At 45.2% G+C, this 18,988-nt stretch overlaps 1 protein-coding gene across 1 annotated transcript in view; it reads left to right on the top strand.

The window, feature by feature from the left end:
• stom (stomatin) overlaps window positions 1-12,525 on the top strand; it is a 44,661-nt gene extending 32,136 nt beyond the window's left edge. Inside the window, exons 4-7 of the mRNA XM_033049038.1 lie at window positions 1,323-1,405; window positions 1,529-1,732; window positions 6,430-6,564; window positions 10,669-12,525. Coding sequence (XP_032904929.1) covers window positions 1,323-1,405; window positions 1,529-1,732; window positions 6,430-6,564; window positions 10,669-10,863 — 617 coding nt within the window. The 3' untranslated portion in view covers window positions 10,864-12,525. The remainder of the gene's footprint in view (window positions 1-1,322; window positions 1,406-1,528; window positions 1,733-6,429; window positions 6,565-10,668) is intronic.
• The last annotated feature ends 6,463 nt before the right edge of the window (window positions 12,526-18,988 follow it).

Here is an 18,988-nt window from a genome sequence, read left to right as displayed (position 1 = left end):
TAACTTGGCACAGACATTGTGGGCCGAAGTGTCTGTTTCTGTGCTGTACTGTTCTACATTCAATATTCTAAAAGTAGGATGTAGCATCCACAAGACCTCAACATTGCAGACAGCCACAATATTTCAGAGAATTTCGGAGGAACATTGGGATTTGTGGTGACCTTTTCAGTCGGCTGCACCTTTTGAGAAATCATCAAGCTGAAATGTTGACTATGTACCTCTCTCCAGTGCTCCTGAGTTTTTTTCAGATCTTTTGTGTTTATTAATTAATGCATTGCTTGGAAAGAAAATGCAAAGATATTTGAAGCAGAAATGTTTGTAAAGCTGTGGAGAAAAATCAATGGAAAGAGATTAATTACATTGCTCTTGCAAGGAGCAAGCATTGATGTCAGACCAGCAGTAATTGATTGATTTTTTTTTCCTTTGCTGTTTGTTCCCTAAGAAATTGTGCAAGATTTAAATTAATAATCTTTACCTTAATGGAACATCAATTGGGATAGTGACGACTCTCCTGCCTCTGTCTCCAATCCTCTCCCCCCCACCTGGCTCCATCCTTCACCCTTTCTTGATACACCTCCCAACTACTGGCCCCAGTCTTGCCCCTTCCCCCCTTGAGACAGCCTGTCTTTCCTCTCCTCTCCGACCTAATGCACTGACGGTTCAATCTCCCCCCCCCCCCTCCCCCGCCGATACTGAGCCCCGATGCCAGTTTGTTTTGTGAACTGTCCCTTTTTTCCATTTTTAAACGTATGAAAATATTAATTCACTTAGCACCTGTTTCGGGGCAGAAGGTTTTGAAAGAAACCTTTCCCATTCTTTGAACTGTAGCGTTTAGTTGTCTCCCTAATCTACAAGGAGAGAGAAGTCCAACCGACTCGTTGTCTGTCTTTAATGATATGTATATACAGCGGCACAAATACAGAGGAAGAGTGAATTTGAAAATATCTCTTTTTCCATCAGAAAAGGCAATTTCTGACTGCCTGAAATGTTGTATAAAAATAAGTGCACACATAGTTATGCCGTGTAAGGTTCATTTAAAATATGGCACCATTTTGTTTTTCTTGAAACATGTAGTAAAAATGTAAGTCTCAGCTTTTAAAGATAAGTGAAATCAATCTGGTGTTCGATTGTAAATGAATAAAATAACGATCAAATTGTGAACGTTACGAATCATTTTCAGGACTTTGATTGCAATTACGGTGGCACATAGGTGCAATTACAACCTGGTATTGAAATGGTACACATTTAAATAAAATTAATAGCAGGTTGATTCTGCTTCTGTAACCATTCTGATTATTTTCTTCTCTCTTCTTTGACTATAGGGTTGTTCTTTGTCCTGCCATGTACTGACTCCTTTGTTAAAGTGGATATGAGAACTATTTCGTTTGACATTCCGCCTCAAGAGGTAGGCCCTACAAAGATTCCATGCTGTATAAAACGACCTTGCACATTGTTGCTTCAGCTTCTGCTCTCATTTTGTCCACCCTCTTGGTCATTCTGAATAGTTTTTTTTCCCTTTGAATTCTAGATCCTCACCAAGGACTCAGTGACAGTCAGTGTTGATGGAGTTGTATATTACCGTGTCCAGAATGCAATACTTGCCGTCGCAAATATCACCAATGCAGACTCTGCAACCCGTCTCCTGGCTCAGACCACCTTGAGAAATGTACTCGGAACAAAGAACCTGTCTCAGATTCTCTCGGATCGGGAGGAGATTGCCCATAGTATGCAGGTGAGCGTGGCAGATAGCTTCTGCTTCGGGTTACTTCCCTGTTCATTTGATGAGCTTTTGTTTAGCAGAGTCAGCATCAAAGTTGGTGATCAGGAGAATTCTAAACTTTCAGCCATCACTTCTGGTAATCCTGATAGCTTTAGTTTTTCACTTTCTGTGCTCACTTCATTCCTCATTCACCCCAACCCCAACCCTACCCCAACTATTGTAGAATGCTCTACCCTGGTATGTGTTCACCTTATCCATGCCCCTTGTGATCTTGAACACATCAATAAGGTCATCACTCAGCCTTCTACGCTCTAACGAAAAGGGTCCCAACCAAAGTTTTACATGTATTTTTTACATAATTTTGAAGACGTAACTAAAGTCTAGGAGCCCCTCGATGGGTGGTAGTTTAGTTTCTTCTAAAGCACGGAAACAGGCTCCTTCGACCCACCGGGTTTTTCGCAGACCAGCGATCCCAACACATTAATGGTATTCTACACACACTAGGGACAATTTACAATTGTTTACCGAAGCCAATTTACCTACAAACCTGTTTACCTACAAATCGTATAGGTATTCTATTATGCCCCATCCACACCAGATCTCTGCATGAATGCTTTGAATCCCATTGTCATTTGAAAATGCTTAATTTGATTACCCCATAACCTTCTAATCTTGTACATTTAGGCCAGTTTTGTTCAGCCTATCCTCATGATTGAACCTTTTAAACCTTCATGTTTTAATCCTTTAAATCCTTGTGCTATTGTAGTGAAACTGTCCATTAGCCTCTCCAATCCAAAGCATATTTCCTGAGATTTGCTCCCACTTTACTGAATACAGTTGGAGACTGTAATTTCCTCACTTTTTAAACCCTAACCCTTTTGAGCTAATGACCAACATTAGCCTTGTAGTTTTTGCATCTGTAGAAAGGTCTTCATTGATCTGAGTAGGTGGTATTTTAATTAAGCCGCAGGTCCGAACTTCCCTCCAATGGTGGTGCAGCGGTACAGTTGCTGCCTTCTGGTGCCTGAGTCCTGGGTTCAATCCTGACTACGGCTGCTTGTCTGTGCGGAGTTTGTACATTCTCCCCGTGACCTGCGTGGGATTTTCCCGGGAGCTACAGTTTCCTCCCACATTCCAAAGACGTACAGGTTTGTAGGGTTAATTGGCTAGGTAAAATTGTCAATTGTCCCTAGTGTGTGTAGGATAGTGCTAATGTGCAGAGATCGCTGGTTGACATGGACTCGGTGGGCCGAAGGGACTGTATCTCTTTGTATCTCTAAACTGAACTAAAAACTAAATTTGAAAAAATTCTGATTGAAAATGACCTCTAGACCTCTCACTACCCTACATTAAATTCATTTGATCATTGTTTGCTTCTATCCACGCTTATTTACCCATAAACACAACCAAGTGTCTCCTAAAGTTATCTGAAGTGGAGGCAGGTTCTCTGGATGCTTTCAAGAGAGAGCTAGATAGGGCTCTTAAAAATAGCGGAGTCAGGGGATATGGGGAGAAGGCAGGAACGAGGTACTGATTGGGGATGGTACACAAAATTGCTGGGGAAACTCAGCGGGTGCAGCAGCATCTATGGAGCGAAGGAAATATGCGACGTTTCGGGCCGAAACCCTTCTTCAGACTGATGGGGGGTGGGGGGGGGAGAAAGAAGGAAAAGGGGAGGAGGAGGAGGAGCCCGAGGGCGGGCGGATAAGAGGGTGGGAGGAGACAGCTAGAGGGTTAAGGAAGGGGAGGAGACAGCAAGGGCTAGCAAAATTGATTGGGGATGATCAGCCATGATCACATTGAATGGCGGTGCTGGCTCGAAGGGCCAAATGGCCTACTCCTGCACCTATTGTCTATTGTTTAGTTTAGAAATACAGCACGAACTCGGGCCCTTCGGCCCAACGAGTCCACATCGATCAGTGATACCCGCACATTAACATTATTCTAAACACATTAGGGACAATTTACAGTTACACCAAGCCAATTAACCTACAAGCCTGTACGTCTTTGGAGTGTGGGAGGAAACCGAAGATCTCGGTCACGGGGAGAACATATAAACTCTATATAGACAGCACCCGTAGTCAGGATCGAACCCGGGTCTCTGGTGCAGTAAGGCAGCAACTCTACCGCTGCACCACCGTGCCGCACAAGTTGTGTTGTGTAATTGTAATATTGTTATTGAGAGAATAGGGTGCCATGTGATGATGTTGTCTATAATTGGAACCACATGGAAAAAAATATGTGTGATTGGTTTTCTCATGTTGTTTTATCCTTATCGCAGGAGTATTTATCAGTTTATTGGTTTAGAATACCAAAAATGACAGCGGCATGTTATAAAAATAGCTTCAAGGTCCAATAATTGGCAACTTCTCATATTTTTATCCTCTGTTTAATTATTTTACTGCACGCTGTATTTAACACAGCCAGTCGTGGCATAATTAAAGCTCTGAGTTATTATGTAATAAAAGGAATCACAGATGCTGGTCAAAGATAGACACAATATGCTGTAGTAACTCAGTGGGTCAGGCAGCATCTCTGGAGAACATGGATAGGTGATAGGTCAGGATTCTTCTTCCGGTCTGAAGAAGAAATGTTCGGACCTGAAATGTCGCTTATCCATATTTTCCAGAGATGTTGCCTGACGCACAGCTTCACTTTAGCGCTTTTGAAGGGTCTCAACTCGAAACATCGCTAATTCCCTCTCTCCATGGATGTTGCCTCATCCGCTGAGTTTTTCCCAGCATTGGCAGTTCTTTCTTAAACATCTTTATTATTGTCATTCCTCTGCGCTCTCTGCAATCTGTAAATCACCCACATCTCCTGCTGTGACCTAGCTCTTTATGTCCTATGCTTTCTGACCAGAATAGTCTTCAGAATAAGCAAAAATATTTTTAAAATCCTCTCTCTTGACATCATTCATTCATTACTTTTGACGGTTCTCCATTCATACAGCCCTCAACTATCTGTCCTGCTCTTTGAACCGCTTGATATTTTCCAAATGTATTAGTTTACTGTCTGTGCCTTCAGTTGTTTATTTGTTGCAGGTGGACTTGAAGATGACCTCTTTTAGTCATCAGCTGTTAAATCTGCAACGAGTCTGAAGAAGGATCTCGACCCGAAACTTCACCCATTCCTTCTATCCAGCGATGCTAACTGTCCCACTGAGTTACTCCAGCCTTTAGTATCTGTCTACTGCTTCCACCTTTCCGTATAGAACATAGAATATAATGCACATTGTTTTTGCGGTGTTCCAGAGAAAGCAATCCCAGCCTGCCCAGGCTCTTCTTGGAACTAATATATCCTAATCCAGGCAGCATTCTGGCAAATCTCCTCTGCACCCTTTCCAAAGCCTCCACATCCTTCCTGTAATGTGATCAGAACTGCACGCAATACTCCAAATGCGGCCTAACCAAAGCATTATAAAGTTGCTTCCTGACTCTGGTACTCAATGCTCCAACCTATGAAGGCAAGCCCATCATATGCCTTCTCTACCACTCTCTCTACTTGTGCTTGCCACTGTCAGAGGGATATGGACTCTGAGTCTAACAACTCTGTACATCAATGCTGTTAAGTCTCTTGCCATTATTTGTATATTTTCTCTTTGGATATGACCTCCCATAGTGCACACTTGCTCGGGTTTGGGTTAGGATTCAAAGAAGTGAATGTTGCCATTGTAGACGTGAGATGGGGAAGGAAGTGGTGTGGCACATTGCAGTGGATCACAAACGTAACTATCAACAGCAGATATTCCCGAGAGCAGGTCATAGAATGCACAACCCACAGCTGGTGACTCACCTGATTCCCCAGAGCCCTCCCACCACACACAAACAAACCACAAGTCAGGTGTGTGCTTCAACTCTGTCCATTTGCTTGCAGTGGTCCAGCTCCAACATTGCTCAAGCTTACAACCCTCCACAAGAAACTAACCTGTCTGATTTGTGCTTTCCTAAATATAACCTCCCTCTGCCATATGGTTTTGGTAGGCACCATCCATGCAATGAACTGAAGGAACATGACAAGATTGCATTAACAGCACCTCCTAAAAAACATACCCATAATCATTAGTCAAACGAGGCAGCAGGCATATGGGGACAGTGTATGAAGTTCCCCTCCAAATCAAGTACTGCCCTAACCCTAACCCAATTGCCATTTCTTTCTCATTGAGTCTAAATTCTTGAATTCCCTTCAACACTCTGAGGATGCTTTCCATCAAAAGGAGGGCAGTGATTCAAGAAGGCAGCTTACCATCAGCTTTGTAGGGGTTTTGGAAAGGGGCAATTAATGTATGACTAGAAGTGGCTTGGTGTCAAACTTTGATCATTCTTTTGGAAATAACCTCTGGGCTCTCAAAGTTAGAAACAGTGCTGGAGGGACTCAGCGAGTCGGGCATCTGTGAAGGGAATGGACTATCAACATTTTGGGGTGAGACCCTTGCAAGTCTGAAGATGGGTCCCAACCTAAAATGTTGCCTGTCCATTCCCTCCACAGATGCTCCCTGACTCACTGAGTCCCTCCAGTCTTTTGCTGAGGATTCCAGCATCTGCAGTCTCTTCAGTCTCTAGAGTTAGGTTTGGAGAAGGGACTGGCTTTGTATAGTGTCATTGCTTCATGAGAGTGTTATTAGTGATGAATGTTTTCAGTTTTCCAGAGAAAATTGCACAGCTTTGGTTATTTTACACCAGTAAACGTTCTGCTTGCTACTCCCACAGACAACCCTGGACGTTGCCACAGATGAATGGGGAATTAAGGTTGAGCGTGTGGAGATCAAGGATGTGAAGCTGCCTGTGCAACTGCAGCGAGCAATGGCAGCAGAAGCCGAGGCTTCAAGGGAGGCCAGAGCCAAGGTAATTTACGGCAGATTCAGTGCTCCCCACTGTATTCTGTGTGGCATAACAACTCTGTGTGTAGACTTGCATTTATCTGATTTCTCTGCTCTGCAGATAAGGACTTCTTTCTATTTGTGTGGTTTTAATCCAGTTTATCTCCTCAACCTCCCATCTTTGCACAAACAGGAATAACAAATATCATGATGGGATTTATCAGTTAATCATTCAGCAATCTTATCTGAATTGTGCAATAAATGTTCTGGCGATTAATATAGTTTAGCATTTCTTTCTCTTGGTCGCTGCTGCTTCAGAAACACTATTTGGATGTCCTATTTTCTCATAATCAACATATCTATTTTGATAGGCAGAAGCTTCTGTGAGCAAGGTTACTTGATAGTCTTGCCGTGTATCTGTATTGACAGACAAGGGGATCCCATGAATCTTTATTAGCTGTCTGCTGTTGCTCAAAATTGTGAGGCAGAGGAGTATTAGCTTGGATAATTGGAGTTTGTACATGTCCAGACCAATTAAAATTTAAATGAATTCACTTGCTCAGGCCATGTGCTGCGACTTGAATGAGTGAGGTGTCTTGGCTGCCGATATATTTGGACTTTGTTTGTTGAGCATTGGATTCTAGACTGCTGGAGACTTCTGGGATTTATTTACACTCAAGGCTGCCTTGGGTTTCCAGAATTAGATATCTTGGAGCAACTCGTACTCAATGTGCATTTGAACTAGTTCAACATTACTAGCATTTCTGTATCAAAGATATTTATCCAGGGGAAAGTTTGCTCTGCTGTAGATTGCGGACGCAGAATTGGAAACATTGGTAACTTCTCATTAATCTTTGATATGATCATTGATATCCATTCACACATTAGAAAGATTAAGTGTAATGAGTTGGATTTTGTTTTACCCTTGGTAGATCAATGTTATACCTTGTTAAAAACTGCCCTATTTATTTGATTGCTACTGTATATCACACGTGACATGTCACAGTGAGACTCTTTGTTTTGTACACCATACACCAAGTATGCAAAGAGTCGCCACGTATAGGGTGCCGACAGAGTTGCAAAGTCTTCACAGTAGTCCACAATCATCCCTCGTTGTTCACTTGGCAGCCCTCCACAATGGGCCCCATTGCCCACCGCAGGCTGTCCGACCTCCAGCACCAGCTGCGGGCCTGTCCTTAGCCGCCTGCCGCCGAGTCCTCTCTCGGACGGCTCTGCGGCATTCGTCGGGAGCTTCCGACTGTCCTCCTCGCTCTCTTGATATATTTCATGTCCAGAGATTTTCACACAAAGGGTGATGGGTGTATGGAACGTGCTGCCGAAAGAGGTAGTAGAGGCAAGGACTATAGCACCATTTAAGAAGTAATTAGGTACATGGGATTGGACAGGTTTAGAGGAATATGGGCCAAACACAGCGACATGAGACTTGTGTAGATGGGACATGTTGGGCTGAAGAGCGCGCTTCCACACTGTGTGACTCTATGACACTGACATATTGTGAAGCATGGATGCTGTTGACCGGATGAACAAGATCATTTGTGCGAAGTGGGTCCCACGTGGAATAAACAGGCTGAGTGAGCTGATATTTGTGGTGGGAGTGGTTGAAGGAGGAATGCTGGCTAAAATGTTGAGAATGCTCTGCTCTTCAACCATCTCATAGGATATTAAACACCATGTTTAATATTTGAAGATATCGTACCCACTGCTGGCACCAGCCTAGATTGAACGTGCAAGTCTCCGTGCGGGTTCATATGAATTTTACTACTAGCCCAGCAAAGCTATCTTATGTTACATGTTTGTGCTTGTCCTTTCCCTGCTCCAGAAAGCCTTAAACGAGACTGAACGAGTCTCAAAGGCTCACCAATTGCCAGTATTTGTTGCTGGATGGATATTGTTGGACGAAGGTTCAGTTCCTGAGCTATAACTGAACATCATCGTTGTCCACTGGGGCGACAATCTTGCCCATTTTCTTGTTCTTCTCAGTCCTGCCACACTCCTACGTCTCTTAGTTTAGAGATACAGCACGGAAACAGGCCCTTCTGCCCACCGAGTCCATGCCGACCAGCGATCCCCATACATTAACACTATACACTAGGGACAATTTCAAATTGATTACCGAAGCCAATTAACCTACAAACCTGTAGGTGTTTGGAGTGTGGGAGGAAACCGGAGCACCTGGAGAAAACCCACCGGTCACGGGGAGAATGTACAAACTCCGTACAGATAGAACCTGTAGTCGGGATCGAACCCTAATCGCTAGTGCTGAGAGCGCTGTAAGGCAGCAGCTTTACCGCTGCTCCACCGTGCCGCCCATAATCTTCTAGCGTCTGATTTCTGAAGTTGTTTGCAGATCACCCTTGCCATAAATTTGCATCATGTCAAAGTCAACTCTCAATAACATTTATATGTGGAGCGCATGGATATGCAGGGAATGAAGGGACAAGGATTGTGTGCAGGTAGATAAGAGATGGTCGTGGCATCATGTTCAACATGTTCATGTTATGGGACAAAGGGCGTGTTCTGGTGTTAGTCTGTTCATAAGTTCTAGGAGCAGAATTAGGCTATTTGGCCCATCAAGTCTACTCCGCCATTTAATCATGGCTGATCTATCTTTTCCTCTCAAACCTAATCTCCTGTCTTAGCTTCACAACACCTGACGCACTTACTAATCAAGAATCTGTCAATCTTCACCTTAAAAATAGCAATTGACGGCCTCCACTTCCACAGGAGCATAAATATTTTGTTACATTGCTTTCAGCTAACATTTTTTTTGACACTTGGCTTAAAACCAGTTTCAATGTATATTCAGGCATGATATTCTTCCGACTTAAACAATGAACAAAGTAACTGCTATTGAATGAAACAATGCTTTGACGCAAAGGAAAGTCCCCATTTAGTCTCTGCGTTTGACAGCCTTTCACTTGCTATGTGTCTGAACTGTTTTTGCCTCTGCAATGGTCTTGATCAATTGTTCCACAAAAACTAAACACTAAATTAAATATCACAGTCTAAGCTAACCTCTATTTCTAGTTTCACAGCCTGAAGCATTTCTGCCTTATCAAACCCTTCAATAATCTTGAAGATCACTATTCATATAAGATAGGTAAGGGCTTGGACCCACTAGAGGCAGGAAACATGTTCCCGATGAGTCCATGACTCCCGATGTTGGGGGAGTCCAGAACCAGGGGCCACAGTTTAAGAATAAGGAGTAAGCCATTTAGAACGGAGACGAGGAAACACATTTCTCACAGAGAGTGGTGAGTCTGTGGAATTCTCTGCCTCAGAGGGCGGTGGAGGCAGGTTCTCTGGATACTTTCAAGAGAGAGCTAGATAGGGCTCTTAAAAATAGCGGAGTCAGGGGATATGGGGAGAAGGCAGGAACGGGGTACTGATTGGGGATGATCAGCCATGATCACATTGAATGGTGGTGCCAAAAGGCCTGCTCCTGCACCTATTGTCTTGTCTATTATCAGTCTTCCCTGCTACGTAATGCTCCATTCTATGAAGTCTTCTTTGCACTTATTTCATCTCTCCCTTATTCTTGCTATAATGTAGGAACCAGATTGTTCTAATAAAAAACAAAGTGGGATTTAAACATGGCATTATCATCTGATTTCCAATTCTATTCCACGAAAAGCAACCCCAATGCTATGTTTTGTTTATGGCACTTTTAACCTGCTCCATTTCTTGGTAATTAAAAAAAAACATACAGATCCTTCATTTAGTTTAGCGACAAGAGCACAGAAATGCCGACCAGCGATCACCCCGTACCCTAGCACTATGCTCATCATCATCATCATCATCATCATTGGCGGTCACTCGAAATGAGTATGACTGCCCTCTCCTCTTCATGGGGTGGTCTACTTGTGGGTCTGCAGATGTCTGTAGAGGCCAATCCGCGATCCACACACCTTGGTGCAACGTGGGCAGTGGAGACTGGTGGTGGTGGGTAGTTGTCGAGTCCCCTTCTATCTCTCTCATTACGGTGCTGTCGCTTTGTCTATTCACAGGTCTAATTCTAAAAGCGTTTCCATTTATTTAGTTGTGAATGCGTTTGTTTTCCTTGTGTTCTGCGATTCCCTACAGCCATTGACCATGTTTGTTCCTGCAGGTGATCGCAGCCGAAGGAGAAATGAATGCTTCCAGGGCCCTGAAAGAAGCTGCTATCGTGATCTCCGAGTCTCCAGCGGCACTGCAGCTGCGTTACCTGCAGACCCTGACTACCATCGCAGCGGAGAAGAACTCCACCATTGTGTTCCCTCTGCCCATGGACCTGGTGCAAAATATTATGGGAGCAAGAAAGTGACGTAACTAAACTCAAAACGTGACCACCGTTTGTCTGTATGTTTTTCCAATGGCACCTTTGATTAGAATGACTTTTAATTTTCTTTTTCCATGCAAGGGTACTGGTTTACATTAATGATGGATTGATGGTCCCACCTTGATGGGCTGTCCTGGCCGACACGCACCATGTAAATGCTTCCGCATCTGTTAAAGCCGAGTTTCAGAATGTAACGATACAATGACGGGCAAATTCACAGCTCACAGTTGTTCTCTAGGCCCGAGCAGACTATTAATTTAGCCATTGCCGTTTTCACATTTCTATTGTTCTAGCGTTGACCTAAATGTCTGAACAGCAAAACTGAGCAGCTTGTTAGCCATTAATTTTCAAAGCCAATACTATTCTCCACAAACTTACCAATTTGATTTAATACAATTGATTCTTCATTGCATGATGCATGGTCCAGTCACAATCTTACAACCTGCACAATCCAAGTGTAGCCATTGCCACTTGATCCTACACTTGAGAACTCGTGAGGAGAACAACAATAGCATAAGATATTTGCTTCTACTGTGATGCTGTTGAATTTTTGGAAATCTGTATTGAAACATTTTCCTATCCATGTCCTTGGACAATTAATCAGCATATCATTATCTGTGAGAAGTATTCAAATGTGTACTTCTATAAATGCATGTGGTTTATTTCCAAAATCCCCAAAAATAAATTATTTCTTTTGCAATGAGGCCTGTCTAAGATTCCCTCTCTGAGCAAGAGACATCACACCACTGATCTCAGAGTCACCCCTCAAAGGCAAGATCAGCGTTTGGTCACGTTGTTCAGGATTTTGAAAGTCCTGACCACAATTAGAACATATTTACCCAGGCTAGCATGTGTCATCATGCTGTAGCTCCCTGCAAGGTTGAACCTGTAGCGTGAACATTATTACAGTAAGCCCAGTATACACTGGCTTCACACAAAATGCCTTTAGACTGTTCGGCAAACAGAGGGGAAACTAGCTCAGTCCATCAGAGAAAGTGGAAAGAGCTCGCCCTGTAGAGTGCTTCTGCTCTACAGTAGGAGTTGAAGGTGCATAGTTGGACCAGGGACATTGCTCACTATCTAGCCAATAAAGATTTCCCGGGAAGCACTTGGAGCTAATAATGGCTACAATTTAAACACAAAACACATATCTGCATTTTTTTTGTGAACTTGCCTTCATACCATTTTAAATCTGTCGGTCATAATTAATTCAGCTGTACACTAGACAGATTTCCAGGTGACCATTCTCACTCCTTTTTTTGTCTGTTTTTCAATCCAATGTGGACTGGAATCAGCCCAGCTTCGAGAGTGAATGGGGCCCCAGTACAAGGTAAAGCATGCTTTTCAAACAGCTGAGGCTCCCTATATTGAGTTCCCATTTTTATTGACCAAGGCAGGGTTTTAAAGGCCTTACAATACAATGCTATACACTGTATAATTTTACCACTCTTGAAGTTTATGAATGTAAATTCAGTAACATTTTAGAATGTAATCGATATGTAATAACCAAGGCTTTTCTTCCAGAAATTAATATTTTTCACATTATGGAATGTTTCTGAAAGCATGTTCAATATGGTTGTCGTAGTGTACTTTTATAATTCAGCCTGCAATGCATTTAATAAATGTTATCAATCAAAGTCTCCATCACCTATTTGTTTGTAGCTTCTTTCTTTTCCAACGGTGTGGTACTCCATTGGTGCTGCACCAAGATGTCGCTGGTTTACTGATCAAATGCTGGAGTCGGGTTTGAACTGACTGCTGTCCCTGAGCTTGGGTTGATGTACCAGGTTACATGTCTGTTGGTTGCTACTTGGGGCAATACCAAACCAGCACAACTTTGTTTTCACAAACCCTTTACCCTTTTTTCATATCTACTGCATGTATTTTCCCCCCAAGGCTCAGTGCTATTGTTGATTACAATACTTTTTATTTCAAGAGCCCACAATGAGAATTATGTTTTCCATGTTGTTCCAATTTCACAAGGTCACCATCCTCATTGCCTAGCTGGGACTGCTACTTTTTTAATAGTTTATTTTAGAAATACAACACGAACACGGACCCTTTGGTCGACCAGCGATCCCCGCACACTAACACCATCATACATACACACACACTCGGGACAATTTTACCAAGCCAATTAGCCTACACACCTGCATGTCCTTTGGAGTGTGGGAGGAAACCGGAGCACACGCAGTCACAGTGAGAACATACAAACTCCATACAGACAGCACCTGTAGTCCGGATGGAACCCGGGTCCCTGGCGCTGTAAGGCAGCAACTCTACGGTCCGTTCTGCATTGGTGATGCAATGGTTCGCCTTCAGGTGGATCAACTGGTTTAAGCTGAAACTGTTTTCTTCAGAGTTCCCTGCTGCAGGGAGCTGAAAACAATGATGTCCACTCTTGCGACGCCTTAGAAAACATGAATATAATTCAAAATTATCGCATAAAGGGAGGCAATAATGGGGGACCAGTAACCCAGTGAACTAGTGCTGGATTAACCCTATTGTTGACAAGTGGGGAGTATAAATTCAAATAATAGTAATAAATCCAAAATATATCTGGTATGCAAATAACACCCATGAAACAACTGATTTGTAAAATAATAGGCTATTGGCACATTGGCCTTCATCAGTTAGAGTATTGGGTGTTAAGGTTGGGAGGTCATGTTGCAGTTGTAAGATGTTGCATTTATGTCGCATTTAGATAGTTGTGTTCAGGTCTGTGCACCATGCTATATAAAAGGTTTCAGGTTGGAAAGTGTACAGAGAAGATTTTTGAGGATGTTTTCAGGACTCGAGGACCTGAGTAGTAGGAAGAGGTTAAGTGGGGCTTCCTTGAAGCGCAGAAGGATAAGGGGTGGTCTTATAGAGGTGTACAAAATGTCAAGAGGAATGGATCGGGTAGATGCACAGAATCTCTTGCCCAGAGTAGGGCAATCATGAACCAGGGACCATAAGTTTAAGGTGAGGGGGGAAAGATTTAATAGTAACCTGAGTGGCAACCTTTTTGCACAATGTGATTGAGCTGCTGGAGGCGGTTGTTGAGGCAGCTACTATCACAACATTTAAGAAACATTTGGATAGGTACATGGATAGTTTAGAGGGATAGAGGCCAAACACAGACAGGTGGGACTAGTGTAGATGGGACATTTTGGTTGGTGTGGGCAAGTTGGGCCGAAGGGCCTGTTTCTACGCTCTATGACTGATTCCAAATCCAATATGTTCATTAATAGCCTTGTGTACACAGTACTTGCTCCAGCTCCACTTTTCTCTGGGACAATTCAAAGGTATCAAAGGTATTTTATTGGTCACATTCACATACACCGAGGTGCAATGAAGTGAAATGCTTTTTGCCGTTTTGCAGCACACAAAGAAAGAATACAGACATAACACCAATGAGAGTCTTAAACACAAAGAACATCCCCCCACAATGGCTCCCACCATGAGGGAAGGCACAAAGTCCAGTCCCCAACCCCAGTTCACCCATAGTCGGGCCCATTGAAGCCTCCACAGTTGCCTCTACGGAGGCCCGATGTTCCTGGCCGTTCTCGCCGGGTGGTGGTGCTCCGGCGTCGGGAGAGTCCTCACAGCGGCATGGGAACCCTGGAACGGCTGCCTCCGTACTGGAGGCCGCGGCGGCTTCCGTAGCCGACAAGGCCGCGCCGGTTGGAGCTCCACAACTGGCGATCTCGTCGCGAGATCCCAGGCTCCCGGTGTAAAGTTCGGCGCCGCAGCTGGCCGCTCCACAGTCCCGCAGCTCCGCGATGTTTTACCCGGCGGTCTCAGCTCACCGGAGCTCCAGCGCGGCGACCCAGGCAAGGCATCGCCCGCTCCACGATAGCGCTCCAGCGCTGTGCCGCCGCCGAAGCCGAGGTTCTGGGCGGTCCGCGACAGGAAACGCCGCTCCAGGCCCGCTGGTAGGCCGCGAGGACGGGTCGAAGCTGCAGCCCGGAGAAAAGCTGCCTCTCCGACCAGGTAGGGACCCTGAAAGGTAGTTTCCCCCTTCCCCCCCCCCCCACACAAAAAAGTCTAGACCTCCAAACAAAACACTTTCGTTACCTAACTAAAAATAAAACGGTGAAAAGACAGACAACTGCTGGCAGGGCAGCCGTGCACAGGACAGCGCCCCCTATGTGGAATTAGAGGTAAGTGTTCGGTTTTGGCCTTGTCGCCAATATGGACGCCTCCTGAATTAATGGAAAAGCACATTGCTTATTTGTACAGCTAATAAGTGAGTTCGGTATTCCGACTGCACATGCCCAGGTCATAGGTCACCAGCTATAAAACATTGTTGTGAATGGTGGTGCTGCTTTGTGTGCAGGCTTGCGTTTCGTACGTAGTCGGGGTCGGGCCCGGCTCTCCGTCGCTGCGGTTGCTGTTGGGCCATCCCCGTCCTCTCCCCGGTGTCCCGTCCCTGTCCGGGGTGGCCCTGGACTTGCAGCCGCTGGCTCCAGCTCGGCTCTGCCTGTCCGGGGATTGGCCCCGACAGCCCTCCACCTCCACCCCCCCTCCCCTCAGTCCGACACCAAGATCCTGCTGAAGATGGGCAGCCGCCGGCCCTGCTTGAAGACGGGCGACTGGGAGCCGCTGCTGCTGGAGTTGTCCTGGCCAGAGAAGGTCTGCGGATTGGCTCCTGCCGGCCATGGGCAGGCTGGGCGCCCGATGGAGCTACCGGTTATGGCGGCAGCAATATCATCCCCCTCCCTTGCCCAGCCCCAAGCTCAGAGTCCGGGCCAGCTCCAGTTCCATCTCCAGGCTGAAGGCCGCCCGCAAAGCGACCCAGTCGAGCACCGGGACGGAGGAGGCCGAGCCCAGGCTGGCGCTGTGGCGCAGGTGAGGCCGGGGTCCTCGCTCCTCCTCGGGGTTGTGGATGAAGTGGCAGCGGGTACCGTGGGGGCAGAAGCCGGTGGTGTGCAAGGTACGGCTTGTACTTGGGGTGGCGGCTGGGACCGTGGGCGAACTGGCACATCGCAATAGCGGCCCATCGGGGAGGGGGTTCCTTTGGAGTTGGCGCTGGCTGTGGGTCTAGGGCCGCAGGTGTTGTCGGTCCGGACTGTCGGTTGGCCCGGCGGGAGAGGCAGAGGTGAGCGGGGTTGGCACTTCTCCGTGCTGGGCCTGGAGGCTAGTGTTCCGTCGGTCCGGACCTCTCGGATGCAGGGTTGGGGGAACGGGGACGGTCGCGTAGCGGTTCGGCAACTCCACCCCCTCCCGCCAGGTCTCTCCCCCCACTGAAAAAAGACAAAACATCGGACCCAAACTATACTCACTTAATCTACTGCGCTTCATTCGATTTTAATTTATAGCGTTCGACCTTTGACAAATCCCATGATTCCTTGCATCTTTTGGTATACCGAACTCGCTTATTGCTTTCCCCACCTTAACTCCTCCCCTGCTCACAGACTGTTTAACAGACTGTTTCAGTCTGTGAGTGATCTGGAAGGTTCCAGTTATTTGTAATTAGACACAGGTCGATCTACAGGAGCAGCGCTGAAGAACTTGGTGTTCCTCTGAGCTATATTTAGCACACTATTCCATATATTCATGTCTTACTTCCAGTATATCAGCAAGAATATTAACCTGTTTAAAAATAAATGCTAACCATCGCACAGAGAAGTATTTAAACTCATTGACCTGCCGACTTAACTTCAGAGCCTGTCCAGTGGCCTGCTTATGGTAATGAAGTGGCCACGTGGGTAATCTAATCATCGATTCCATCCAGCAGCCCAACCATGTGTTACGATGATGTGCCTCACGGGACAGTGGTGGGGATTGTCACAGCCTCTACACTCGACACACAGTCATCATACTGAAGCAATATCTCATTAGTTCATAAGTTCTAGGAGTAGAATTAGGCCTTTGGTCTACTTACTCTGCCATTCAATCATGGCTGATCTATCTTTCCCCCTCAACCCTATTCTCCCGCCTTCTCCCCATAACCCCTGACACCCGTACAAATCAAGAATCTGTCAATCTGCGCCTTAAAAATATCCATTACCTCAGATTTAAAGGACGTACCATTAGAAAGGGAGATGAGAAATAATTTCTTTAGTCCGAGGGTGGTGAATCTGTGGAATTCATTGCCACAGACAGCTGTTTATGACAATAAATTCTGCCGATTCACCACCCTCTGGGACACACGGTGGCGCAGCGGTAGAGTTGCTGCCTTACAGCGCTTGTAGCACCGGAGACCCGGGTTCGATCCTGACTGCGGGTGCTGTTTGTTCGTTCTCCCCGTGACCGCGTGGGTTTTCTCCCAGATCTTTGGTTTCCTCCCACATTCCAAAGACGTGCAGGTATGTAGGTAAGTTGGCTTGGTGTATGTGTAAATTGTCCCTAATGTGTGTAGGATAGTGTTAATGTGCGGGGGGGGGGGGGGTGCTGGGCCTGTTTCCACACTGTATCTCCAAACTAAACAAACCTAAATTCCTTTTAGAAACATAGAAAATAGGTGCAGGAGTAGGCCATTCGGCCCTTCGAGCCTGCACCGCCATTCAATATGATCATGGCTGATCATCCAACTCAGTATCCTGTACCTGCCTTCTCTCCATACCCCCTGATCCCTTCAGCCACAAGGACCACATCTAACTCCCTCTTAAATATAGCCAATGAACTGGCCTCAACTACCTTCTGTGGCAGAGAATTCCAGAGATTCACCACTCTCTGTGTACCCCACTAGTCACTGCCTGCCATTGTGAAAAGGACCTGTTTACTCCTACTCTTTGCTTCCTGTCTGCCAGCCAGCTCTCTATCCACATCAATACTGAACCCCCAATACCGTGCGCTTTAAGTTTGTATACTAATCTCTTATGTGGGACCTTGTCGAAAGCCTTCTGAAAGTCCAGATATAACACATCCACTAGTGCTCCCTTATCCACTCTACTAGTTACATCCTCGAAAAAGTTTATAAGATTCGTCAGACATGATTTACCTTTCATAAATCCATGCTGACTTTGTCCAATGATTTCACCACTTTCCAAATGTGCTGCTATCCCATCTTTAATAACTGATTCTAGCAGTTTCCCCACTACCGATGTTAGACTAACTGGTCTGTAATTCCCCGTTTTCTCTCTCCCTCCCTTTTTAAAAAGTGGGGTTACATTAGCTACCCTCCAGTGCTCAGGAACTACTCCAGAATCTAAAGAGTTTTGAAAAATTATCACTAATGCATCCACTATTTCTGGGGCTACTTCCTTAAGTACTCTGGGATGCAGCCTATCTGGCCCTGGGGGATTTATCGGCCTTTAATCCATTCAATTGACCTAACACCACTTCCCAGCTAACCTGGATTTCACTCAGTTTTTCCATCTCATTTGACCCCCGGTCCCCTGCTATTTCCGGCAGATAATTTATGTCTTTCTTAGTGAAGACAGAACCAAAGCAGTTATTCAATTGGTCTGCCATGTCCTTGTACCCCATGATCAATTCACCTGTTTCCGACTGCAAGGGACCTACATTTGTTTTAACTAATCTTTTTCTCTTCACATGTCTATAAAAACTTTTGCAGTCAGTTTTTATGTTCCCTGCCAGTTTTCTTTCATAATCTATTTTCCCTTTCCTAATTAAGCCCTTTGTCCTCCTCTGCTGGACTCTGAATTTCTCCCAGTCCTCTGGTAGGCTGCTTTTTCTGGCTAATTTGTATGCTTCATCTTTTGTTTTGATACTATCCCTGATTTCCCTTGTTATCCATGGATGCACTACCTTCCCTGATTTATTATTTTGCCAAACTGGGATGAACAATTGTTGTAGTTCATCCATGCAGTCTTTAAATGCCTTCCATTGCATATCCACCGTCAACCCTTTAAGAATCAATTGCCAGTCTATCTGGGCCAATTCACGTCTCATACCCTCAAAGTTACCTTTCTTTAAGTTCAGGACCCTTGTTTCTGAATTAATAATGTCACTCTCCATCTTAATGAAGAACTCAACCATATTATGGTCACTCTTGCCCAAGGGGCCACGCACAACAAGACTGCTAACTAACCCTTCCTCATTACTCAATACCCAGTCTAGAATAGCCTGCTCTCTCGTTGGTTCCTCTACATTCCAAGAAATCCTCTTCCTCAGCACCCTTGCCAATTTGATTCACCCAATCTATATGTAGATTGAAGTC

This window comes from Amblyraja radiata, chromosome 32 (assembly GCF_010909765.2).
Source record: "Amblyraja radiata isolate CabotCenter1 chromosome 32, sAmbRad1.1.pri, whole genome shotgun sequence".
NCBI lineage: Eukaryota > Metazoa > Chordata > Chondrichthyes > Rajiformes > Rajidae > Amblyraja > Amblyraja radiata.
Note: the sequence above shows the minus strand (reverse complement) of the source record. Positions and strands in the feature narration are given on the sequence as shown.